The sequence below is a fragment of the Myotis daubentonii genome, chromosome 18 (assembly GCF_963259705.1).
Source record: "Myotis daubentonii chromosome 18, mMyoDau2.1, whole genome shotgun sequence".
NCBI classification, from domain to species: domain Eukaryota; kingdom Metazoa; phylum Chordata; class Mammalia; order Chiroptera; family Vespertilionidae; genus Myotis; species Myotis daubentonii.
Genome location: NC_081857.1, coordinates 15,242,676 through 15,270,358, shown reverse-complemented (window position 1 = coordinate 15,270,358; position 27,683 = coordinate 15,242,676). Strand labels below are relative to the sequence as shown.

The 27,683-nt window shown below is 48.2% G+C and overlaps 1 protein-coding gene across 2 annotated transcripts in view; it reads left to right on the top strand.

The window, feature by feature from the left end:
- The first annotated feature begins 11,458 nt into the window (after positions 1 to 11,458).
- Positions 11,459 to 27,683, top strand: part of BATF3 (basic leucine zipper ATF-like transcription factor 3) — a 29,304-nt gene continuing 13,079 nt past the window's right edge. Inside the window, exons 1-3 of one of the 2 annotated variants that reach the window (XM_059675434.1) lie at positions 11,459 to 11,653; positions 14,667 to 14,771; positions 23,636 to 24,222. In XM_059675434.1, coding sequence (XP_059531417.1) covers positions 11,576 to 11,653; positions 14,667 to 14,771; positions 23,636 to 23,821 — 369 coding nt within the window. In that variant the 5' untranslated portion in view covers positions 11,459 to 11,575 and the 3' untranslated portion in view covers positions 23,822 to 24,222. Of the gene's footprint in view, positions 11,654 to 14,666; positions 14,772 to 23,635; positions 24,223 to 27,683 lie in introns of those variants that run through there. The other variant, XM_059675433.1, reaches the window with a different exon arrangement.

Below are 27,683 nucleotides of genomic sequence, written 5' to 3'. Positions count from 1 at the left end.
GGATGACATAGCTGGATTAGTTAAGTCAGAAGTGCATCATACGGGCTTTAAATGGCAGGCTAAGGCTTAGGACTGTATTAACGAGGAGTCATGGGAGGTTTTTGACCTAGGTATGTATCTAATTGCTGTGGCAATGTGCCGGGTGGAGATGCACAAGGAGAATTATGCAGACATAGTTTTGGCCTCTCTATTCAGATGCATCAGCAGGGGTCACTACATATGTGAAAAACAAAACAAAACAAAACAAAAAACAAAGAGAAAAAAGCAATAGGTTTGAATAATTGGTAAAGTCTCAATGACATGCTTTTAAAAGTGTAATTAAGGAGGAAGGAGAATATTTAATTTGATTCTCAATCTTACTAGAACTCAGGGAAATGCAACTCAAGACCACAATAAGTAAAATTCCCACTTACCCAACAGGCAAAAATTAAGATATCTGACAACAGTTGATGAAACTAGTAGACAAAAATCAGCAAGGCTGTAAAACTCAACAACACCATCAACCAATATGGCCAGATAGATATTTACAGAACACTCCACCCAACAACCGCAGAATACGCATTCATTTCAAGTGCCCATGAAACATTTAGCAATATAGATATATCCTGGGCCATAAAAGAAACTTCAACAAATTAAAAAGAATTAGAATTATGCAGAGTATATTCTCTGACAACATTGAAATCAAACTAGAAATCAATAATAGGAAAATCTTCAAACACTTGGACTAAACATTCTTCTAAATAATTCATGAGTCAAATAGGAAATTTCAAGGGAGGTGAAAAAAATGCCTTGAATTGAATGGAAGTGAAAAGATCTCATGAAGTTAGAAAAGAGCCAAAGCAAGGAGAAAAGGGGAATAATAAATATTTTTTAAAAATATATTTTTATTGATTTCAGAGAGGAAGGGAGAGGAAGAGAGAGATAGAAACACCAATGATGAGAGAGTATCATGGATCGGCTGCCTCCTGCATGCTCCCTACTGGGGATTGAGCCCATAACCTGGGCATGTGCCCTTGACCGAAATCGAACCCAGGACCCTTCAGTCTGTAGGCTGGTGCTCTATCCACTGAGCCAAACCAGGTAGGGCAATAAATATTAATAAAATGAAAAAAACATACAGAAAACCACTGAAACAAAGAGCTGAGTCTTTGAGATCAACAAAATTGACAAATTTCCAGCAAGACTGACCAAGAAAAAAAGAGAGAAGACACAGATGACCTACATCAGGAATATAACTAGAGAAACTTCAGACATCAAAAGCATGACAAAGGAATGCCACGAGCAACTGTACAAGCACAGATCTGACAACTAGACAAAGTGGACCAATTTTTTGAAAAGCATGAACTACCACAACTCATCCAATATGAAACAGATAATTTTAATAGCCTTATAACTGTTAAAGGAATTTTCTTCGTAATTTTTTGTTGCTTTTCTTAAAAATATGTTTATTGATTTCAGAGAGGAAAGGAGAGGGAGAGCTTGAAACATCAATGATGAGAGTCACCAATCAGCTGCCTCCTACGTGCCCCCTACTGGGGATCGAGCCCACAACCCAGGCATGTGCCCTTGATCAGACTCGAACCCGGGACCCTTCAGTCCACAGGCCGACGCTCTATCCACTGAGCCAAACTAGCTAGGGCTTACTTTGTAATTTCAAAATTCCCGAAAAAGAAATATCCAGGTCCAGATGATTTCACTGAATAATTCTAAATGTTTAAAGCAAAATTACTCCAGTTCTATGTGATCTCTTCCAGAAAACAGAACAGCAGACATTTCCCATTTCATTTTATGAAGCTAGTATTACACTGATACCACAACCAGACAATTCAGTATAAAATAAAGAAAAATACAGAGCAATATCCTTTATAGAAAAGAAACCCTAACAAAGTATTAGCAAATAGAACTCAACAATATATAGAAAGAATTGTACATCATGACCAAATAGATTTTATTCCAAGGATAAAAGATAGGTTTAATAATTGAAAATCAATCAAGATAAGCCACCACATTACTAGACTAAAAAAAGAAAAATCACACTATCATATCAATTGATGTAGAAATTGTATTTGACAAAATTCAATAATGATTCATGGTTAAAAACTCCCAGAAAAATAGGAATAAAGGGGGAACTTCCTCAATTTGATAAAAAGCATCTACACACACACACCCACACACCCCCCCCACACACACACACTACAGCTAACATTATATTTAATTATGAAAGACTGAATGTTTCCCCTCAAAACACAAGGCAAGAAGGTTTGTTCTCACAGCTCTTATTCAATATAGTGCTGGAAATTCTTCAGTGACAGAAAATAAAAACTATACAGATCAGAAAGGACCACATGAAACTGTTCTTATTTGCAGATGACATGATTGTCCATATAGGAAATCCCAAAGAATCTACCAAAAATTCCTAAAACTAATATGTGAGTTCAGCAAATAATAAGCCTACAAAAATCAAATGAACACATGGACACCGACATTATGCTAAGCAAAATAAGCCAATTGGAGAAAGATAAATATCACATGATCTCACTCATATGTGGGATATAATGATCAACATAAACGGATGAACAAAAATAGATCCAGAGATGAGGAGTAGGGGAAGGGAGCGGGGGTAGAGATCAACCAAAGGACTTATATGCATGCATATGAGCATAACCAATGGACACATACTGGCTTGCCCTCTGGGGTGGGAGTGGCGGGGCGGGGTCATTGGAGGGGGGGAGGGGAAGGAGACATATGTAAGACTTTAAACAATAAAAAAATATATAAAAATATACTTTTTATAATCACTAAAAACGAAAAGAGATATTGGTGTTAGTCTAGCAAAACATGTACAGACTTGTATGCTAAAAGCTACAAAATGTGCATGAGAGAAATAAAAATCTAAACTAATGGAGAGACACACTGTGCTCATGGATTGGAAGACTCAACCTAGCAAAGATGTCAGTTCTCCCCAAAGTCATATATAGGTTTAATGCAACGCCTGTCAAAATCCCAGCAAGATTTCTTTTTTTAAAAATTGTTTTATTGCTTAAAGTATTACAAAGAGTATTATATATGTCTCCTTTTTTTTTTCTCCCCTTGACCTTCCTCTAGCCTCCCATACCCCCCAGTGTCTTGTGACCATTGGTTATGCTTATATGCATGCATACAAGTCCTTCGGTTGATCTCTTACCCACCCCCTTCCCTCAACCCTCCCCGGCCTTCCCGCTGTAGTTTGACAGTCTTTTTGCATGTGTAGCTATACAACACTCAGCAACAGGATAGCAAAAAATTATAAAATCAACAAGACATAAAGACATTTCACTGAAGAGCATATGCAGGTGACAAACACATGAAAAGATGTTCGACATCATTAGCCATTAGGGGAACCCAAATTAAAACCACAATGAGATATCATTACACACCTATCAGAATGGCTCCAATGAAATATAGGGACAAAACCAAATGCTGAAGAGCATGCCACGACACGGTATCACTCACACACTGAGAATTTAAAATGGCTCAGCCACTCTGGAAAACACTTTGGTAATTTTTTTAAAAAAACTAAACATTCAACTGCTATATGACCCAGCAACTGCACTTTTGGGAATTTCCCCAGAGAAATGAAGACTTGAGTTCACACGAATGTTTATAGCAGTTTTATTCATAATAGCCAAGAACTGGAAACAACCCGGATGCCCTTCAGTGGGTAAACGGTTAAACCAACGGTGGTACCTCCACACCATGGAATACTACTGGGCAGCAACAACAAAAATGAGCTATCGATACAGCAACAACCTGGATGAACTTCCAGAGAATTATGCTGATTGAAAGAAAAAAAGCCAATCTCAGAAGATTATGTACTGCATGACTGACTACATTGATATGACATTCTTGAAATGACAGAAGAATAGAAATGGAGAACAGAACAGTAGTGTCAGGGATTAAGGAGTGGGCGGGCCAAGCACAGGAGAACATGGTTGTGACTACAAAAGGTACTGGCAACAGAGTGATCCTTGTGGTGATGGGAATGTTCTGTATTTCGACTGTATCAATGTCAGTATCTAGTTGTGATACTGAATTATAAGTTTTGCAAGATATTGACCTCTGGGGAAAACTGGGTAAAGGGCAGAGAGGCTCTCATTGCAATGTGAATCTATAAATATCTACAATAAAAAAGATCTGGAAACAGCCTAAGTGCCCATCAGTAGATGAATGGATTAGAAAACTGTGGTACATCTACACGATGGAATACTATGCTGCTCTAAAAAGGAAGGAACTCTTACCATTTGCAACGTCATGGATGGAACTGGAGAGCATTATGCTAAGTGAAATAAGCCAGTCAATCAAGGAAAAATACCACATGATCTCACTCATTCATGGATAATAGAGACCATTATAAACTTTTGAACAATAATAGATACAGAGGCAGAGCTGCCTCAAACAGATTGTCAAACTGCAGTGGGAAGGCTGGGGAGGGTTGGGGGGCAGGAGGTAGGGGGGTAAGAGATCAACCAAAGGAAAAAAACAACAAACAAACAAAACAAACAAACAAACAAAAAACACACACAAAAAAGTGCAATAAAAAAAAACAACAGCACCTGAAACTAAGATAATGTTGAATGTCAACTGTAATTGGAAAAAAAAAATGGAAAAAAGGCAACAAAATGATAAACACAACATTTAAGATGGGGAGGAGGTGGCTGGAATAGGAAGGAGCATGCAAGTAAATGAAAGGGTTTGTCCATGTTCTGGTTCTTGGGTTAGGGGTTGGGTTTAGAGATGTTTGTTACATTACTAATGAGCGAATAAGTAATAAGTAGTTAAAGGAAGTCCATTTATGAACCAATGACGACAGAGTATAAGGAACTGAGAATAAAGGTTAATCTAATTTTGTGTACCTCAGGTCTGATGAGCACATTTTAGGTCACCTTCTTACTCAAATCTAAGACTCTTTCTGCCCCAAACAAGCCAAGAGCACAGGCTGTTGAAGAGATTTCTTGAAGGAATACGAAAGGAGTTCCTGGGGGGATACCAAAGCTGCTATGCTCCTTCTAAGGCAGTGGTTCTCAACCTGTGGGTCGCGACCCCTTTGGCGGTCAAACGACCCTTTCACAGGGGTCGCCTAAGACCATCCTGCATATCAGATATTTACATTATGAATCATAACAGTAGCAACATTACAGTTATGAAGTAGCAACGAGAATAATTTTATGGTTGGGTCACAACGTGAGGAACTGTATTTAAAGGGCCAGAAGGTTGAGAACCACTGTTCTAAGGAGCTCCATAGCCACACCAGTGTAAGTCATTCGCAGTTAACTCACTCAGCAGATGTGTGACCAGTGTTGTGAGCCCAGCCCTGTGCCAGGCACAACAAGAAGTTGGAGAATCCTCCAAGGAAATTACAAAGTAGTTGTAAGTGGCGGTAAGTCCAATAGGAAATGAGTGAAATGTTTTTTTAAAGTGAATCACAAATGACAAATGTCTTATTTCTTGTTTTCAAGAGAATAATGAGCCATTGCTTCGGATACTAGGCTATTAAAATTCCCATGGAATACCACAATTTAGAGCTGCACTAGATACTAGCATTGCACAACTAGTTAAAACACTGTTACTGTACTAGATGTCTTTCCAGAGAAAACAAAATTGAAGGGGAAAAAATAAAAATGAATTACCAATTTTTGTGTGTGTGTGTGTGTGTGTGTGTGTGTGTGTGTGTGTGTGTGTGTGTTTAGTATGCTACCTGGATTCTTCTATAAGTCAAAAAGTGCACTCACTTCTGCTTTGATGGCATGTACTAGACCTTCTTAGGGTGCAACTCTTCTATCCAAATGTCACTGGTCCCAGCGTGAATGTTCATTATATATTTATCTTTTAAACCTTTAGTAAGTGCATGCTCTGCCTGAGTTTGAATGCTAACTTTGCCATTTTTCTGGGTAACCTGAGCAAGTTCCTTAAGGGCTCTGCACTTCACTGCCCTCATTTCTAGCGCTGGTTATTCCTACAATGAGACACTGGATTGGGGAATGGAGACAAAGTGATGAATAAGACATTGATTTTGCCCTCATGGGGTTTCTAATCTAGCAGGGGGAGACAGATGTGTAGATGAAGGCTAGGCCACTAATATAGATCAGAACTGGATAGACACACACCAAACTAATGACTAGAATTGGGAGTGATGATCACTCAATTTATCTGGAATAAGTTTGTGTAATTTGTCTTTTGTGTAAATGCATCATTAATACTTTTTCCTTTTAAAATGCAAATACCTTTAATAGAGAGTTAACAGTTTAACTCACAGTCTTTATCTTTCCTGTAAGAGCCGAGGGAGAGAAAGGCTGACGAGTGGCAAGTTTGGATGGAGGAATGTGTTGTGTTTTGAAGTAGCTGCAGAGCCCAGAGCTCTTGGGTTGCCCATTCCTTGGGGAATCCTGGGCACCAGGGAGACAGCTTCAGGGAGTAGATGTTTCTAGACGGGAAGTTGCTAAAAACAACCCTTGACATGTTGTTTTAGGCAGGTCCTCATATTTATCTGTTCCTCTTTTCTTTCTCCCCTCCCCCCATCTTTATCAGGAATCCAACAAATGACCCAAGAAACAAGTTCAATCCTTCTGACCCCGAATTGTAGTCCTAAAATTGTAATCCTAATTGTGTTCCCTAATTAGCTAGTAGGATTTCCATACTCTGCTAGCAGGACTATTCATTGAAAGGCCATTTTGCAATATGTGTCAAATACCTTGAAAATATGTATATTCCTTTTGAATAGCAATTCCACTACTAGGAATTAAACCTAAGGCCACAACCAGACAAGTACAGACATATAAGGGTACAATAATTGCTATGGACGTCGGTCTAATTAACATATTACACTTTTATTATTATAGATATCTCTGATTAATCTTCCTTCCCAAGGTCCCCCAAATGCCCATAGCTACTTCAGCACTACCAGACATGAAGGGACTAAGGAGAAGTTGGGATAAAAAGAGACCGTGGTCTTAACCATTTGTGGCTAAAATATCCCATTTTTGCAAATTTTATTCTAGTCTTTCATGACGTGACCGCATTGTTAGGGGGCTATACGTGAGGGGCCTTAAAGCTTTTGCTCATTGACTTCCTGGAAAATCTGACCCAGCTTCCAGGGCTCTCAGCGTTGCCCTTTTCTATTCTTAACACAGGGCCCAAAGAGATCCCATAAACACTTAAGTCAGATCATGTCACACTTCTGCTTAAAAGCCTGCAATGTTTTCCAATGTCATTTCGAGTAAAAGTCAACAGTCCCAATGGCCCTGCATAACCTGGCTCTTTGCCTTCCTGACATCATCTCTTGGTATCCAGCCCTTCCTCACTCCACTCCAGCCTCCTACGCTTTCTGGAGTGGCCAGGCACGCTCCCAAGGGGGTCTTGTGTTTACTGTTTTGCATTCTGGACTACTCCTCCCAGATATTCTCAGGACTCCCTCTTGCCTCCTTCAGGAAACCTGGCTTGACCATCCCTCACTATTCCCTGTTTCCCTCCCCTGCTTCATATTTCTCCATAGAGCACATCACTGTGTAAATACTATGCGTTGTGCCCGGCCTGCGTGGTTCAGTGGTTAAGCGTCAACTTATGAACCAGCAGGTCATGGTTGGATTCCCAATCAGGACATATGACTGGGTTTCAGGCTTGATCCCCAGTGTGGGGTGTGCTGGAGGCAGCCGATCAATGATTCTGTCTCATCATTGATGTTTCTATCTCTCTCCCCGCCTCCCTTCCTCTCTGAAATCAATAAAAATATATAAGAATAAATAAATACTATGCGTTGTGATTGTCTGTCTCCCTCCTCCAGTACGTGAGCTCCAGGAGAAGCGGGTCTTTGTTCTGTTCACTGCTGTGCCCCAGTGCCTACGACAGTGCCTGGCACATGACTGATTTCCGGTCAACGCTGGGGCCTTTGCCTTAAACTTTCCTTTTTCTAGCCCCACCGGAAGCCCACAGGATCTCCTTCTGAGAAAGATCAGTGAAAATGCACTTACGGGAAGGCCAGTTTCCCTAAAAAGGGGAGAGCAAAGGTGACAGAGTGACAGGGTTTTCTAGCATTTGAGCAAGTGGTGTTTACGAAGAACCATCTTCTGGTTAAGTGAATCACCAGAGGATTTGATCACTGACCTCCTGCACCCCCTCCTGTCCCCAAAGATGTAATCCAGGGTTATCGTGGTAGTAATAGGAAAGTGCCAAATCATGTAATATAATTTCTCTTCCAAGTTCTAAGGAAAAAATACAAATTAAAAAAAAACACACATTTGAAATGTTTGTTCTTGTTTATCTCTTTTCATTTTTCTTCCCCCTTCTGACTTAGAATAAAATGAATCAGAAAATGTTACAGGAAAGTGAAAAAAGAGGCTGTAATTAGAGCATCCCACTTGGTCAGTGAGGTGTTGGCATTCTGGTATGACAATGAACTTAGTGCCAGGAAGACATTATTGCTTGTAAATACAAAATATTTTTAGATGTTAGCACAATAAAATATTTTTCAAAAGGTTAAAAAGGACAAGTAAAAGTAATGATTTATAATTTCTCCACCACCACAGAAAAGCTAGGATTTTTTATATATTATCTTCTAATTTTATTCTCATATACATATGGTTTCTCATTGTGGTATAAAACACACAACATAAAATTTACCATCTTAATCATTTTTAAGTGTACAGTAGAGTTGTACATTCATTTTTACATACATGTTCTATTTGTACTTACTGTATCCTGGTTTTATTCTCACTGTACCTCATATCAAATAAATCTTCCATGTGGCAAATTTGTCTGATGCTTGTAATTTTAAAGATGCATAATATTTCATTCCATTCCATAACTATTACATGTTATTGAACCATTCACCTTTAATTGGACATTTTTGCTGCTTACAAATGTTCATTCTTCAAATGTTATGAATTTTTAGTGCATATAGTATTTTTCTCTTTAGTATTTCCGATGTTCTTCCTTGCTTGGTTTTCTGGAAGTTTTCTAGGGAAAACAAAGTAAGAAGCGATGACTTTTGCCTGGTTCTTAAAAATACAACAAAATTGTTTTCCAGTTGGTTTGTACCAATTTATAATGATGCCAGTGAAATATGACAGTTCTAATTTCACCACTGTCACTGGCATTTGATACAACCTTGATTTTTGTTAATTTAATATTTTTAAAGGTTTCTCCTTTGAATACATTTTTATATCTACTTTCCTTATTTCTTCTGTTGGGAAATGCCAGTTCATGCCACTTGTGCAGTTTACTTTTGGGAGGTTATCTCAGTACTTTTTTTGTTCCTTTTCATGGACTGTGCATATACTAGAGTTTTTAACCCTTTATCAGATTTACCAGGAACATTTCCCCCATCTGTTTGTTTTTACATCTTTGGTCACAACTGCCATCTAGAGCAATTTAACATTCTTTTTGTGGCTCAAATCTTTCCAATGTGATTTCTCCTGTCACAGCTTGTCTCAGAAAATTCTCTCCATGGGACTTTCCCAGGGCTTTGATGTAGGATTGGATTCTTTTTTACCTTCCTGATTTTATTTTCTACATCTAATTATTTCATCCATTCATTCTGATGTATGAGGTGTAGGTCAAACTGATCTGTTCCTTAAATGCTAACAAGCCTCCTCCTTGAAAGAGAGTTGAAGGGACCTTTGAATGATTAGGACAGTGGGCCTATGTCACATGAGGAGTCCTTGTGTGCTGGGCACGGTCCCAGGCTCCGTGGAAGCTATAGCCCCCAACGGACTAGGAACGTGAAGAGGCTCAGTGAGAACAGAAGAGTGGCGACTACCGGAATGAAGCGTGGGACTGCACCTAATATCCAGTTTTTACCCTTTTCCCTCATAAACCTAAACACTGGGGAAGGAAAACACTTCTGAACATTGACGGCTTGTTAGAGTCCTTTTCCGTTTGCAAGAATGAGGGCTGTCAGTTGACCTACTGCCATGAGTCCTGCGCACACTGTGTGTGCCCGTGTGGGACGCAGAGCAAAGGCTCCGGGCGACCACGAGTGATGCCCAGAGAAGACAAGGATCCAAGGGAGATGAAGAAGGTAAGTCTCTAGCGGATACCCTGGTGTAGAGATGGCTCCGCTGTGCAGAATAGACGGCGTGGGGTCCGCAGTGTCACTGTGAAGGCCTGCGTCCACCTCCCGCCGTCCCCAGCCCTGCACCTCCACCCTCCGCGCCTTGGTCAGAGCCCCTGCGCACACAGACAGGATTCTCCCTTTGCCCTCCCGCCGAGCCGCAGCCAGGTCGCCAAGGTCGCGCAAGCTGCACCCCCCAGCATCTGCCAGGAGCTGGAATCCGGGCGGAGAGCCACGTGCACTGGATTGGGAGTCGGAAGTGCCCGCCTCCACGCCCGCTGCAGCCCAGGAGCCTGAACACTTTAGCGACCGCCCTGGGACGCCACGTCTGACCCCTGGTCCCGGTCGCCACCCGCCCACACAGGTTCCGGGTTATCGTTCTCGCCCGGGGCTCACAGTCTGCAGACCACAAACCCTAACCGCTCGCTTTTTTTTTCTTTCTTTTCTTTCTGGGACCTTGTACAACACGGCCTGACTTTGCAACTCTCCACGGGCAGGCAGGTGGAGGGGGACCTGCGGCGTCTCTACCCCGTCCCCAGCTTGGCGTGAAGTCACCCATCTTAACCCCCAGGCAGAGCGGCTGCCACTTTCATCCTGAAAAAGAAAAACGGCCTGAGGTCCAGGTCCCCAAACCTGTCCACGGTGACGTCCACCGGGACCGCTTCGCTCTCAGGGCAGCCTCCTCCTCACCCCGCACCGAGGGGGACGTCATCCTCCGGGCCTCTCCGCAGCCCGGCGGACCAGAGGAGTGAGGGCTCCGCAGAAAGGCCCTGGGGCGCCCCTGGCTCTCGGGGCGCGCGGTGGGCTCGGGAGAGCCGGAGCCCCCCGGGCGCGGGGAGCCCAGGGCGGCGGAAGGAGTGAGAGCGGCGCGCGCCCGGGTGACCGATCGCCACGGAGAAAGTCCCCCAAGACCGGGACCCTGGCGCCGGGGGAGGCGGGGCCGATGCGCAGGAAGATGCCGCGATGGGACCGGGAGAAAACCACCCACCAACCCCAAACCACCCACGTGTGTTTCTCACCCCGATTCCCTGAGAGCAGCGAGGGACCCCACACAGGCTGCGCCTCGCCCGCCCCGCGCCGTCTCCTGTGGGTGGGCTTCGCCTTCCCTCGGGGTTTCGGGCCGCCACGTGACTTCCATGAAGCGCGGGGGAGGGGCGGCGGGGGTGGGATTTGGGACCCCGAGGTGCGGCCCCAGAGGAGGAAACGAGGCGGGATGGGAGCCGGAGGGGGCGGGCAGACTCGGGGACGGGAAGGACCGCGGCCGGGACGGGGGTGGGGAAGCCCGGGCGGCGCGCAGAAGCTGCTAGAGCGGGGCGAGCGGGAAGCCTGAGGGGCGGGGCGGGGCTGGGCGGGGCCGGCAGGTGCGGGCGGGGATGCGGGGGGCGGGAGAGCGCGGGTAGGCAGCGCCCCGCGTGCAGGGCGCGGCGGGCCGCGCGGCCGCTCCTCCCGCAAGGCTGCGCGGCTGGGCGGCGGGGCCGACGAGCGCCCGGCATGTCGCAGGGGCTCCCGGCCGCCGGCAGCGTCCCGCCGAGGAGCGTCGCGGCGCCGGGGAACCAGTCGCAGCCGCAGGTAGTGAGCCGGGGGCTGGGGAGGACGGTGGGGAAGCGGGCGCCGGGCGCGGGGAGGTGCGGGGGCTCCGGGGGGCTGAGCACTGGGTGGGGGCGTGGGGTGCGGGGTTGTCCAGGGGCGCGCGCGAGGACCCGCGGCGTCCAGCGCGGTGACCCGAGGGCGCCGACGCCTGCCCGGGAGGCGCACGGTCCACATTCCCCCGCACGTGGGGTCCGTGCGACTCGGCCGCCGCGCGTGGCCCTTTCGGGAGCTCCGAGTGGGGCCAGGACGCGGAGGGGGGAGTTCAGCCCGAAGGGGCAGCTCGTGCCCAGGCGCTCCCAGCACCTACCCTGCCAGGCTGCCGCCAGAATGGGGAACTCGGACCGGTCAGTCCCGGGGCGCGGGGCGGGGGGCCTGCAGAGGGCGGGCGGCTCCACCCCCGGCGCTGGAGGAACCCCCTCCGCGCTGCCCCGGCGACATTGACAGCTGCGTCCTCGGGAACCTGAGACCAGGCTGCCTGCGGGGACGGCAGTGCGAGGCTTTCCATCAGCTGCTGTAGGACTGAGTCTTTTCCCATCGTTATGCGCCCCCACCCCCTCCCCCACCCCCCTCCCCCTTCTCACCTGGGTGTTGGCAAATAGTGTCATTGGATGATGCTGGAGAGTCGCACAGGTCTGAGTTTGATCCTGGCTTTGCCACACAGGCTGAACAGCCATCGGCAGTTTTATTAACTTCTTGGGTCTGCGGTTTTCCCCACCTGTAATATGAGTACGTATAATAATTTCAACTTCTAATGGTTTTTTGTGAGGACGCCTTGAGATATGGTTACTGATATAGGGATTTCTCCACTCTCTGCTCCCCTCTTTCTCTCTTGATAAATGTGTCTTCTGGGTTGTCAGGTGTGACCGCAGGGTAGCTGATAATCCAGCTTAGGATGGGGCTCCGGAGGGCAGGCTGCAGCCAGCTTCATTTCGCCCTATGACTTTCGGATTCTGGAGAACAAAGAGGTGTGATTGGGTGACAAGCACAATAGGGGCCTCGCTGACTCGATACAAAGTAGCAGCAACCTCAGCAGAGGTTGTTGCCGGCATACTGTGTGCTGGGAGCTGTAAGATAAAATCTTGTTTTATCCCCTGCCGGCCTCAAGCTGCAGTTCTGGGCATGTGTCTCCAGGGCCTGGGACCATGCCTGGCACATGGCAGGTACTCTGTTAACATTATTGAAAGAACCGAATGAATCACACTTACAATAAGTGAGAAACCCAAAAATTCAGAGAATAGGGTCCCCAAGACCATATTGACAATAGGAGGGGGAAAAACCCCCAGAAGCTGTGCAGTTTTAAAGCGAAAGTTCTATCCTCTACACCCCACCCCCTCCCCCGTGGTGTTCTGGTTTTGTGTACCAAGACTTCTTTGCCTCAAAGGAACTACATTTTAACACCTTGTATCTGTTTCCTTAACCCTAACCCTAACCCAGGCCTCTTCTACTTGTTATATTTTCTAATTCTTCTCCTTTATTCTTGCATATGCTAAAAGTTCTTTATCCCCATTACTTGGGGAAGATGGCATGTGTGTCTATTTGGAAGACAAGGCCAAATAAAATGATCACTGATCACATTCATTACTGTATGTGATCAGTGTTTGCTTTCAATTACATGGATGATTGAATTGCTTTCCTAGGTATGTATCCCACTAACCTCTTGACTTTTGAAATTTTTAAAATATATATATATTTTATTGATTTTTTACAGAGAGGAGGAGAGAGGGACAGAGTTAGAAACATCGATGAGAGAGAAACATCGATCAGCTGCCTCCTGCACACTCCCTATTGGGGATGTGCCCGCAACCAAGGTACATGCCCTTGACCGGAATCGAACCTGGGACCCTTCAGTCCGCAGGCCGACACTCTATCCCAGAGGTTCTCAACCTGTGGGTCGCGACCCCTTTGGCGGTCGAACGACCCTTTCACAGGGGTCGCCTAAGACCACCCTGCATATCAGATATTTACATTAAGATTCATAACAGGAGCAACATTACAGTTATGAAGTAGCAACGAAAATAATTTTATGGTTGGGTCACAACATGAGGACCTGTATTTAAAGGGCCAGAAGGTTGAGAACCACTGCTCTGTCCACTGAGCCAAACCGGTTCAGGCGACTTTTGAACTCTTTAAAGATAGCATTCCCCATCCTTGGCATCCTCTAATAGGGTTCTGAAAGCAAATGCTGCTCTCTTCTTGTTTTCTGGAACTGAATGAAGTGTTTTTACATGGTCGGTACATTGTTCTGCCTGCCTGTTTCATGCTACCTCTTGGAGGATTTGATGAGGTTTGGTTAAATCTCAGATACAGCTAAGGGCTTCCGAGACACATCATCAATTTGCTTTCTGATTTGCTCTGACCTGTGAAACCAAATGCCAGTCGAGCATGGTTCACGTGAGCCTGGTGTCAGTGGTGTTTAAGACCATTTGGCGTGCTGCTAGAGGTATGTGGGCACAGTGAGTTGTAAGAGTAACCGTGATCTGCCCGGAGTATCAAAAGCCCCTATTTGTGTGTGGTGGTGTAAGGCCTGGCACATGGCAAGTTCCAGACTGTGGATGCCTGCTGCTTTTTCCATTCTCAGATGAGCACCACCAACACCACAGCTCTTCCCGGCACTCGCCCTGCGGGGTAGAGGTTGGTGAACGTTGGTGGAGTCCAACAGACCTGAGTTCCACTTCCCATTCACCCACTCACTAGCTGTGGTACCTGGAGCAAGTTCCTTAACCTCTCTGAGTTTCCAATTCCTCATCCTTTAAATGGCGGTCACACCACACATTTCTCAGGGTGGTCGTGGGGATTAGCAGCTACGCGCAGCCATAGCACCTGGGGAGTGTTCCCTCACAAGGGGCTACTGCTGCCCTATTGATGTAGCAACAAGCACTGCTGTGGCTGCAGGTGAGGTGGCGAAGGCAGTGAGCCATGCGGAGTGAGGAGAGAGGGCAGATGGGGAGGTGAGGGGCCTCCACGTCACTCCTGACCACACGTCTTCCCCCAGAGCCCTGAGGATGATGACAGGAAGGTCCGAAGGAGAGAGAAAAACCGCGTTGCTGCTCAGAGAAGTCGGAAGAAGCAGACCCAGAAGGCTGACAAACTCCATGAGGTGAGGCTGTGGTCGGAGCAGAGCCACATTAGGGCCATGAAGACGCTTGCATGTGGGGGTGGCCCAGATGTCACGTTCTGGTCATCACCAATTTGGCCACGTGCATGTCTAATTCTGCTCTGCACTTCCAGCCCAGTGCTCTGGTTCTTTGCTCATTGGCCTCTTCATTTCTCCCTCATCCACTGGCTGCATCTCACACCCAAGTTTCTTTCATTATAAAATAAAAAAAGACCACAGATTCCCTTTTGAGCCTGACACCTTATAAGCTTGTGCCCTTTTCTTTCCTTCCCTCACTTTTTTGCTTCTTAAAGAGAGACATGCTGGCTCCATGGCCTCAGTTCCCATTTATTGCCCAGTCCTCTGATTTTGTTTCTGCCTCCCTTCCCAACCAACATTCTCTCTCTCTCTCTCTCTCTCTCTCTCTCTCTCTCTCTCTCTCTCTCTCTCTCTCTCTCTCTCACACACACACACACACACACACTTCCTATAGAAGCTGCTCCCGCTGAGACCACTAGTCTTATCACCCTTGACCTTGCTGGACTATTTGACACCATTCATCCTCCCCTTTTAAAAAACCTTTTTCAAGGTCTTTAGCTTCTAAAACAAACAAACAAACAAAAAAAAACCACATCTCCTACTTCTCCTGACCCTCTTAACCACTTTTTCTCTCAGTTTCTTTGTTAGATTTTTCTGTCTCTGTCTGTTTTCTTTTTTAAAAATATATTTTATTGATTTTTTTACAGAGAGGAAGGGAGAGGAATAGGGAGTTAGAAACATCGATGAGAGAGAAACATCGATCAGCTGCTTCTTGCATACTCCCTACTGGGAATGTGCCCGAAACCAAGGTACATGCCCTTGGCTGGAATCGAACCTGGGACACCTTTCAGTCCGCAGGCTGACGCTCTATCCACTGAGCCAAACTGGTTAGAGCTCTGTCTGTTTTCTTATTTATTTATTTATTTATTTATTTATTTTTTTATTGCTTAAAGTATTACAAAGGGTATTACATATGTGTCCTTCCCCCCCCCCCCCCCGTCCTTGACGGTCTCCTGGCCTCCCTTACCCCCCAGTGTCTTATGTCCATTGGTTAGGCTTATATGCATGCATACAAGTCCTTCGGTTGATCTCTTACCCGCCTCCCTCCTGCCCCCCAACCCTCCCCGGCCTTCCCGCTGCAGTTTGACAATCTGTTTGAGGCAGCTCTGCCTCTGTATCTATTATTGTTCAAAAGTTTATAATGGTCTCTATTATCCATGAATGAGTGAGATCATGTGGTATTTTTCCTTCATTGACTGGCTTATTTCACTTAGCATAATGCTCTCCAGTTCCATCCATGCCGTTGCAAATGGTAAGAGGTCCTTCTTTTTTACTGTCTGTTTTCTTAAATGCTGTTGATCAGACTCTGTCCTTGTTTCTTCTCACCCTGGAAAATTTAATCTATAAATCTGCTTTCCCATCATCAATCACTCTGGGAAAGACCTCTGTTCTAGCCATAACCACATCTCAAAGTTTCCCAATGGGCCTGCTGCAGGCTCCTCACACGCAGCATGGTCATATTAGAGGGCCTGCTGATCCCGAGACAGTCCATTCTCACTGCCTTCCATTTGTACTTAATGGAGCTAACCATCTTTCCCATCACCCCAATCTGGAACCTGGGATTTATCCTAAACTCTTCCATTTTCCTCTACCCCTGCGCATAACCCCACATCATCTCACGGCCAGGACATGGGCACTGCTCTCTATCAGGAACTGGCCTCAAAGGCACCCGAGGGTCTTTCCAAGGAGGGGGGCTCATTCCAAGCTCTCGGCGTGGCACAGCGTTGGTGTGAACCACTACGATTTTAGTTGGACTCTCCCCGGCCAAGCTTTCTCGCCGTCGATTGTCTCAGCAATCCAGTCTGGGGGCACCGACGGCAGAGGAGACCCGGGTGTTTGGAGGGGGAATGACAATCTCTGAAAACCCTTTAACAATGAACAGAGAACCGAGTTAGGATGTACGTACTCCAGGGAGAGGAGACCCACTGATACAGCTTCACAGCGTGGCAGTGGGAAGGCTGGGCCCTGGGCTCTTCCGCCTGGGGTCAGGGAAGGTCCTTCCCAGCTTTTATTAGTTCCATAACCTTTCCTCAGAAGAACGGCAGTGCCCTCTGCCTCTTTTCTCCCTCCCCGCTTCCTCCTAAAGCTGTCCCGCTTCTGGCTTCATGTCACCGAGTAGCCCCTGGAGGGGACCTGGGGCTCACAGTGCATGGCCCTGTGTTAGAACACGTGCCAGGTGGACAGCTCGGGTCTTTCCCTTCAAGAAGCTTCTAGTCCAAGGCAGGGACATTAATATAAAAAACAAGAGGACACTCAGTTTTAAGTCCCGAGTGATTACGTGTATAGAGGCGAGTAAATGACTTGAACAAGATCTTTCATAGAGAAAGGTCAAGTAGATTCAGATTCACCTCACAAATATTTATGAAGCACTGCATGGGCAGGGCATTGTCATTTGGGCCACAAAGGAAGGAGTGAGGTCTTGTTCCTGTCCATGGGAAGCACAGGAATTTCCGGGGAATGTGTATTAGCTTCCTGTGGCTGCTGTAACAAAGTGTAACAAATGTGGTGGCTGAAAACAACACAGATTTATTATCTTACAGTTTTGGAGGTCAGGTGTCTGAAATGGATCTCACGGGGCTAAAATGAAGAGCGTTCCTTCTGGAGACTCTGGATAAGAATCCGTTTCCTTGCCTTTTCCAGCTTCTAGAAGCTTCTGTGTCCCTTGGCTTGTGGTCCCTTTCCATTTTCAAAGCCAGCTGGCCAGTCGAGTCTCTCTTATGCTGCATTGCGCTGACACTTCTTCTGTAGGCGCATATCCTTTTCTGATTCCTGACTCCTCCTTTCACTAAAAAAAGACTCTTGTGATTAATTGGGTCCGTCTGCATAATCCGGGTTAATCTCCCCATTTTAAGGTTCTTGACTTAATCACATCTGCAAAGTTCCTGTTGCCACTTAAAGTAACATAATCACAGGTTCTCAAGAGTGTATGTAAACATCTTTGGGGGCTGTTATTCTATCACAGAAAGCAGCAGCACGAATTTACTACAGAGTTAAGACAGGTCTTCCCATCTCTGTCACTGTTTGATTCAATGACCAAATGAACCAGGTGCCTGGGAAACTTACCAGTAGGGGTGGTGCTGCATGTACTCCCACCTGCTCCCTCTACAGGGGTGGGCAAACTTTTTGACTCGAGGGCCACAATGGGTTCTTAAACTGGACCGGAGGGCCGGAACAAAAGCATGGATGGAGTGTTTGTGTGAACTAATATAAATTCAAAGTAAACATCATTACATAAAAGGGTACGGTTTTTGGTTTTTTTTTTAGTTTTATTCATTTCAAACGGGCCGGATCCGGCCCGAGGGCCGTAGTTTGCCCACGGCTGTCTTAGAACCACAGGTGGAGGGCCCGTCTGCGGGGTTCCTAGCCTGTTCTGCTGTCCACAGACAGGACTGATTCTGCCAGGTGTCCTTTCCAGAAATAGGGCTGGTCGATCTGAAAGCCAGTCCCTCCATGGAAGGACACTCCCTTCTCCCCTTCCTCTGTGGAGCTAGAAGAATGCATGAGGACTGTGCGCCTGGCAGATCCCCTCAGTGAGGCCAGTTTGGTTGAGAAACACAGCGTCCAGGAGGCCAGGACAGCGGCTCCATCCGTATACAGACCCCAAAGCTGGAGGCCTTTAGTTGCCACTAACCACACCCATGTCACTGGTCACAAGAGGGTGTGAGGGAGCCGGTGGCGGGCTCAGGAAAATGGAAATATCCAATCCTTCAGCAGAAGAGGAGGAGCGGTGTCTCTGGGCCACATGAATAATCCCTCCTCCTTCATTCCTTGCCTCCTTCCAGGGAGCACATCATAGTTTTGGGGATCTATGTTCTTTCTATATGGCCAACGTAGTGAAAAAAAAAAAGTAAATATAGTAAAAATCGACTATATTTTAAACATTGAAAAAAATCTTCCTATTGGGGGTAGGGCATCTGATAAAAAAAAATGTGGTGAGTTGAGGGCGAGGCACCTAGCATACTGCTGTCAGCCATGGCAGAAAGCCCCTCAGGCCCCCTGGGGCTCCCAGGCCACAGGTAGGATGGGAAAGTGAGAGGGGACACAGTGCGTGGAGGGGCCCGCTCACTGGGAGGCACCCCAGGCAGGAAACAGCCACCTGACAGCCGTGGCTGCCCGCTACTCCCTACGGAGATTTGAGTGAAGTCCCTGTCCCATACGCCTCTATCCCAGGCTCTGGGTAGCGCTGCTAAACATCTGAGTCACTCAAGATCTTTATTTGCCTTTCTTGAACACCCAGAAGGGGAATATTTAGAGCAAGACGTTTAAAATTCCCACCTTTCTCCTCTGCCCACCTCTCTCGCTCACCTCCTCCAGTCCCAGCTCATCTAAGTCTCTCGGCCACCTCCCTCCCCTCCCCGTTCTCCATCGCCAAAGCCAGAGGACTGTCCTTCCAGGCGCGCCCCCCCCCCCCACGTCCCCCCCTTGGAGGGCAGGCCAGTGGGAGAGTGGGGACAGGCTAAGCCAGGGGAGAGCTTTCCCCTCAGGGTGGCAGTTGCTGGAAGTTGGACTGCAGTGGTGACAGCAGTTCCCAATGTGTATCTGTGGACCTCAGTGCTCTCTGTGGCTTTTTAAAGCACCCCTTCAAGGCGCTGACACCTCTCATGGGGATTTCGAGCCCCATTCATCTCTGGACGGTAGGCACATGCCTGAGTCCACATTCACAAATAGGAACCCCAGCGAACAGTCCAGCGCCCCAAGGCAGAGGCTGAAAGACGCTCCTTTCAGAAGTGGGTCAGACTGGTTGGAGCCAGGCACCGAAAGGCGTAAGACTGAGAAAGAATTTTGAGTCAGAAAAGGAAGGCCGCGATGCCATCCTTGGGAGCCCCAAATGTCACAAACGGACACGTGTCTTGAGTAATACGGTTGTGGTATGTGTTGCCCTGGTTGTTCCAGATACTGCGTTTTCTAAGAGAAATGCTTCGTGTTAGTCCCCCACTTGGTTTAGAAACGGATGATGACACCAAATTTTACTGCCCTGGCTGGTGACACATGTTTCTGCCGGGAAGGGGATCTGTGTTAGGTTTGGGAATAGACTTCTTGTAAAATCCTGAGTGCGTACGGCCCTTTTCTGCTGGTAATGGCCATGGGGACATTTGAGTCCAGGCACTGCCGAGGGAAGGTTGAATCGCTGTCATTGCATGAGCATTGCCGTTGACCTTGAAATCGGGGGTCAGGCTCCAGTCTACATGACCTTGGGAAAGTCACCGGGCCTCTCTGAGTTTGTTTCTTGCTTGTGAAATGGGGTCCGTGTGTGGCTGTGTCCTGATGGCCATTTCCTCCCCGTCCTGTCCTTTCCTGCCTTAGTTATCAGTTCTGGTCCCTGGTACCCACCTTGTCTTTTTTACCAGTCTTGATCCTTCCCTCTGCCTCAGAGGCCTCCTGGACAGCCCCACAGACCCCAGTCAACCTCTCTTTGATGCCCAGACAAAGCTTGCTCAACCTTGGGGCCAGATAATTCCTTGTTGTGGGGGGGTAGGGCTGTCCTGTGCACTGTAGAACCTGAAGCAGCATCCCTGGCCTCCGCCCTCTAGATGCAGTAGCACCCCTCCCCCACACTGTCTGCAGACACGCGAGGTGTCCCCTGGGGACTGACACATTGCTCCACTTGAGAGTCCCTGCCCTCGACAGCTTAATTTCTGAGCAGAACTGGGATTTGCAGTGACCTCACCACCTCTAATTTGTAGGTCTCTCTTCCTGGTGACCACGTCCTGGCAGATACCCAGGAAGGCAGCCCAGTATCCTCAAACCCTCCTGAGGCAAAGGACTTACTCATTCACCTCCAACACCAGTCGTTGAGCTAAACCGAGCATCTCTTTGGAAATAGCAAAGGGTCTCATGTTCTTGATTATTTTTCATGTCTGCGAAGTCCAGGGAATTTCTTCTCGGTGCGAAGGGGGTCTTACTCTTCCCCCTGTGTTCCCTCTCCGTGTTCTCTCCCCTCTGCTTCCTCCCCTTTTATTTTTTGTAGAACTGGTCTCACCTGAAGGAGATTTTTACTTCTTCTCTCTTTTTTATTCACACGGCTCGATAAAAGTCCCTCAGCATATTTGTGTAAAACTTAAATCTCAGAGGAGAAAGTCCCCTCGGAGAAGGCAGGCGAGGGGCCTGCTGGGTGCCTGTGCGGGCAGCTCTGAGCCCTTCCCCGCTGGGGTTTGGGGGAGAGCAGTGGTACCTTAAGCAGCACCACTCCGTGTGGCTTCCAGAGACAAAGCTCAGAAGCTCACAGCGTCTCGCCACAAAATGCAGCAAATATGGAAAGTCAGTTTGGAATATTTGCCACAAGAGGAGAGTTCCCTATTCTTTGGAATCCTGTTGAAACGTTAGCTCATTGAAACCATTCTTTTCTATTCTCTGTTTACTTGGAAGTGGGGAGCATTTCCAGGTGTGTGTGTGTGTGTGTGTGTGTGTGTGCGCCTCTCACCCCTCTGCTGCAGGCAGGCCTCCCGGATGTGTAGGCTCCCACCCCCATCCTCCCATCCAGACCCTCCCCTTGCTCCCAGAGGGCTTGGTTGCTGTGTTTGTAGACTGAATTCTGACTCTAGGACTGCAGCTTGTCAGAAGCCAGAGGAGAGCATGAGGAGTTGGAGGAGGGCTGGAGGCAGCACAGGGCCAATGTACTAGTGATGCCGGACTGACCCAGGACAACCTGTGGGGAGAAGAGGTTAGGCCTGCTTGCTGTCTTGCCGAGTATCCCAGACCATCCTGAGAGCCTGCCTAGGAAAGAAAGGCAGGAGGCAGAGGACAGCAGTGGCAGTAGGGGTCAGAGCAGATCAGCCCTTCTGGGTCCCTTGTTCTTAGAAGGAGGAAGATGTCTATAGGGGAGGGAGGGAAGAAAGGGGGTGAGAGAAGGAGACAGAGGGCTGAGGGGGCCCTGAGCACTGGGGCCTGTCAGGTGGGGTACAGGAAAGGGTAGCAGAGGCCCCATGTGCTATATACATTTCTGACCTTTGGAGAGAGACCTTATTTAAGATTGAATATGATACAAGACTGAATAAGACACACATAATAAGAGATGTTTCCATTAGGTGCTATGATCATGGAAGCCTTCCTGGAGGTGGTGGGCTTGAGCTGGCCCCACAGAGAAAAAGAGGAAGGCAGCTCAGGGGCAGAGTTGAGAATTTGCATGTGCCTTAAGAGCCTGCAAGATCAGATTTCTTTCTTTTTTAGTGATATTTCTTAAAAATGACGAGTAAAAGAAAAGGTGTGATCGATAATAAGGTTGAGCCCCCTGCTCAGGAAACATGGTATGCCTGACACAACAAAGCCCAATAGTGTGAACCAACCTAGAAAAAATGACTGTAAACAACATTTCAGCAAGACTTACCTAAGGCTGTCAGCCTTAAGAGGGCCTCTCTCATTGGCCAACTACGGCAGAACTTATTCATGACTTGGAGGAAAGAAAGGAAGACCTGCTTACCAAGCTCGTGGACAGCTTAAAGCTTGTGGTCTCACTAAGCCAGGGGCCGACACAATCAAGATTCTGAAGGATTTGCTAGGCTGGAAGACGCTCAAGGGAACAGGGTGAAATGCAGTAGAGGTGGGTGTAAGGCCCATCCTCAAGCTCCAAAAGATCAATCGTCCTTAAAGTATAGACAAAGAAGCAGCAGATACAGACAAAGCTTGCACATCTCTGCATGCTCAGGGGGGAGTCCCCGGAGCAGGGTGGCTGTGGTTTGGGTCTAGCCCAGTGCAGATCACCTGCACAATCTGCCCTCTGCATGGCCTGGCCATCCCTGGAATCCTGCACTGCATGGTGGGAATGATATTCTCTCAGAGCCCCTGGCAAATTGGAGCATGTGTTGGATGGCGTCCAAGAGGGCACAGGGACTAGGATTCCCACAACCCAAGGAGCCCAAAGGACCTGAGACCGTTGAGCTCAGAGAATACCTAAAGGGAAGTGGTATGGGGCTGCCTCCTAACATTTCAAGAACTGCGATGTTGAAAAAGTATTGCATTTACTCTATGTGGTTCCATAAGGTGGAACCAAGCCCAATAGGTGGGTTTGAAGGAGAGAGAGTTTTTGGATCAGTGCAACGAGGAGCTTCCTCATAGAGCAGCTCAGAGAGATGGCAAGGCCTGTCCTTTGGAAGAGAGAACGCTCAGCACAAGTTGGGCGTCTGAGCTAGAGTTACACAGGGAAGGTTTCTATATCGTGTGGGTTTGAGAGAGACTGTATTTAAGAGACCTTAGCTGCTAAGGGGTCTCTATGATCCCCTCCAGTTCTAAGCCCCTGTAAACTCTGCTGTAGAGGAAAATTAACGCATGAGTATTGGAGCAAAGCCAAAGCAAGGGGTCTCTTCGTCCATTTACTCAGTACTCAACAAACGTGTGTTATGTTCGAGGCACTGATCCAGGTGCTGGGGCTATAGCAGCAAACCCAGCAGAGACCTTTAGAAAACAGATCAGCAGTTGGAAGGGGAGGCTCACAGGGGCACTAGGGAACTTTCCGGAATGGTGGAAGCATTCTGAATTGATCCACATAGTTATTTACATTTGTCAAAACTCACTGAATTATACACATAAGGTAGGTGTATTTTATTTTCTGTACACTACACCTCATGGAGTGTTTTGGACAAAGGCCTGCCCTCCTGACCCTTTCCTCCTGGCGGGAGGAGACAGAGCAAGCAAATGCACCAACAGTTATGAGTGGCAGAGGGGGGACAGGTTAACGAGAATGTTTTCGTGGAAAGGAGATGAGCATCACAGTGCGGGTTAGATCTGCCAGGAGGACGGGAAAGAAATGAAGTTGCTCACTCCCTCTTCCCCAGGAATATGAGTGCCTGGAGCAAGAAAACGCAGTGCTGCGGCGGGAGATCGGGAAGCTGACGGAGGAGCTGAAGCACCTGAGCGAGGCGCTGAAGGAGCACGAGAAGATGTGCCCGCTGCTGCTGTGCCCCATGAACTTCGTGCCCGTGCTGCGGCCGGACCCGGTGGCCGGCTGCCTGCCCCGGTGAAACCCTGCAAGGAGCCTGGTCCTTTTCATACCAGTGAGCGGGGTTCCCTCCGCATCCAGGGGACCTGTGGCTGGGCCTCCTCCGCCGGTTCCTCTTCCCGGAGAGGCCGTCTTCTAGCTCCTCGGGTGTTTTGTGGCTCATGGATCTTGGTCATCCCCCCACCACAGGCACATCCATGTGAGATGGGGAGGCACCTTCCCAGGCCTCCTCCTTGAGCTCCGGGCCATGCCCACAGGCACCTGACTCTCAGAACCTTGAGCGGATCCAGGTCACCCAGGTTGGGAGACCATCCTCATGACTCACGTCACTTCCACTATGGCAGCTACGAGGTTCTGCCGCTGCAGAATCATTTTCTCTAGAATTGGGTAATAAAGACAGTTATCGTTTCTCTTTTTTGGCAAGTTCTTGGAATTTACTTATTTTTAATTTTTTGTTGTTGTTGTTGTTAATTTTAGAGAGAGGGGAAGGAAGAGGGTAAGAGATAGAAACATCAGCGAGAGAAATATCGATGGGCTGCCTCCTGCACACCCTCTACTGGGGAACCAGCCCGCAACCCAAGCAGGTGCCCTGATGGGAAATCCAACCAGCTACCTCTTGGTGCATGGGTTGAAGCTTGACCACTGAGCCACACTGGCTGGGCAAGTTCTTGGAATTTAGAGACATAATATATTTTCTCTTCCTGAGGGGGTGTCCACTGTCTCCTCATGGGCCTTGCTTCTCCCTCCTGGTCATCTCCCCTGCAGCCTCATCCAAGCTGGATGGGAAGGCAACTTTGGGGGGCTGCAGAGCAAAGGCCAAAGGGACTTCCCTGTCACCCCAGCTGGGTCGCAGCTAGACCCGTTTAGCTTTCCTGACCGCTGATCTGCTCTGATCCCTACTGCCACTGCTGTCCAGCTGGCCGCTCACCCACTCCACTGCTAACCCCTGCGTGTCTGCACCTGCTGGCCTCACTGGCCCGAACCCCGTGGCTCCACATAATAACTCAGGGACCAATCTCCTTCCATTTAGTTGCTCTGTACCCCCAAGGCATTCCAGCCCCCCTGGGTCCCCTACTCTGCCTGGGAGACTTGGGAGGACGGGTCCATGGAGGCGGGTGGGGAGTGGCTACTTCTCAGAGGTGATAGTGGACCATTTTCTGCCCGCACTCCGTGGGTCAGACCTCCATCCCACAGCCTCACCCAGCTACAGGGAAGGTCAGGAAATGAAATTTAGCTTCATGCTCAGGGTGGAGGAACTGGATTTCATGACTTACTAGTAGTCTCTGCCATAGAAGGTGCAGCCGCTGTCCCTGCCACCTCACTGAAACTGCCCACTCCGAGGTCCCAGCAAGCTCCCTAACTTCCCAACAGCCTACGACACTGGCTTCTGCGTTTCTTCCTCTCTCTCTGCCTGCTTCTCAGAATAAAGGGGCTCCTCTTCTTGGGGCCTCAGTCCCCATCTCTTCCTAGACTGATACCTCCCCTTCCGTGCCCAGAACCCAGCTCTCTCCTGCAGGCCACCTGTATGTGCAGCTTCCCGTCATGAGCCTCACAAGCACATCCGCTCAACACGTTCAAAGCTGTACCCATGACCCCACCGTCTTTCCTTCAAACTTGCTTCTCGGTCTGTTTTCACCTGTTTTATAAAGGGCTCCATCACTCACCTGGTCAGGTTGACGGACGGTGCAGGTGCCGGTGCCCAGGTGCCCAGAGAGCAGGGCTGCTTTCTAACTCTCCACATCATATGTGATTCCTCCAGGTTCTTAATGGCCCCGCCCCCCAGGTCCAGCCACGTTGCTCCAGGGTGCCAATGGCCTGGTCTGCTATCAAGAACTTGATTCAAATTAGTTGCTGAACACTGGGGGTTGCCTCCCTAAGTTGTGCATTCATTGAGGTTGAGCTCACATGTAGGGGCAGTTAGACCTTCACTTTTGATGTCAAAACAGTACATTTGGAGTCAGGGAACCAAAACTAGGGTAACCCAGGGTGTGAGTCGTGGTGCTGGGGCCAAGTCCCCTCCAAGACAACTGGAGATGCGACGAGAGTTCTGAAAACCAAATGTTCACTGAGCGTGGCTGTGAAGAATAGTCTTATCAAGCTCCCATTAACATTAGGGCTGTTTCAGCTCCCCAGCTTCTATTCTGGCAAAGCAGAAAATCTGTATAAATCTGAGAACTATTCACTTATTCCAGGAGTAGACAAGGGGAGTAGACAAGTTGGTGGGATTGGATTTGCTTGGTTCTACCCACACTGCTGCTGTGTGCCAGGCCCGTGCACGGCGTCTGCGCTGGCTGTTTGTTGGGTGGGGGGAGGGGCGGGAGGCTGAGAAAGTGTCAGCGAGGGAGGAAGCCCTTCCTTCACACCCACGCAGCCACACCACTTCCTGTCCGCAATCCCGCCCTTGCCTTGCACCAGCCCAGCCTTGAAGTCTGGGATTTCCATCACTGAATCAGGCCCCAGTTTTCACCCCAAACCTTGACTGAGAATGATGACTCTAATGAACAGGAAAGTGAGAGGCCCAAAAGCCCCTCTCTTCTTTCCCATCAATGCTCGGATTCCCACAGTCCCGTGGACTTACCAGGGCTGAGGGCTCTACTGGCAGAAGCTAGAAGAAAAGGGGCAGCCGAGAATCTCACTGACATGTCCCCCCCCCACACCCCCCCACCGCCCAGCGCCCCTGAGGATCTGACAGAGTCATCCACGACACAGCAAGAAGGCTCATAATAGAAGGCCAGGGAGCAGAAGGAAAGAAGAATGGAGAGGAGAAAGGAGAGAGAATGAAGGGAAGGAAGAAGGGAAAGAAGAAAGGAAAGAAGGTGATGGGGATCTTTGAGCTCAGAACCGAAACCATCCCTGCTCCTGGGGAAGTTATGCGGAGCCCCCAGGAGGGTATGCTATTGAAAGCCCCTCCCCAGTGAGAGTGGAGGTAGCCAAGGCCAGAATCTCTGGAAACGGCTCTATGCTTAGGGTCATGGAAACATTCCTGGATCACCCACTTGGAAACTGACCACCTTGATGGAATTGTCTCCCCCTCTCCCCCTCCCCCCTCCCTGCCCAACCATTTGGGACAAAGAAGATTCATGTGGTTACTTTGTCACCATGGACACCATCACCATCAGCTGGTGCCGGTGCATGTGGCATGGCATGCTGGAAGAGCTTGTGTCCGAAATCCGGGGCTGTGTTCAAGGCAGACTCTGCCCCGAGCAGCGCATCTGTTCTTTAGGGTGCTCAGCATGACCTTTTCTGGTACAATATTCTTAAGAAGATCAGAAATGTCATCACAGGTCAGACAAAAGGCCACTGGCCCAGGATTCCAGCCACAACACTGAGGGAAAGTGAGGGAGAGTCCAGTGTTCGCGTTCGAAGACACCGTCCTTAAATGCCAGAGGTGCCCTCGGAACTTCCCTGATTTCCCTTAATACCCCGCTACTTGATCTATTGTCTGTTAGTCAAGACTTGTCTTGCACTAGTTTAAGTTCTCAGCCACCATGGGCAGGGCGTCAGCTTTCACTACAAATCCAGGGTGACCGGTTCGTGGACAGTGCGGGTGTCAGGGCTCAGGAGCCTGGAGAGCAGGGCTGTTTTTCAGGCGTTCACCCAGCTTCCTTGCAATCTTTCCTTTAGACAGGAGGGAGGCAAGGCAAAAAGATGCACCTTCCCAAATGTTGTAAGCCCACAGGAGGCTCAATTCGCCGGGCAGGACTTTTTGACACTGAGAAAGTGAGAGAGTTTGAGGCCCACCAGCATCCAGAGCGTCAAGGATGGAAAGAACCAGCGAATGCATCTTGCCGCAGTTCTTGAACTGTGGCGGGGAATTTGCTAATGATTCTTTATTCATTACAGAACTTATTAATAGTTAACTACCTATTTTAACCAATTATTTA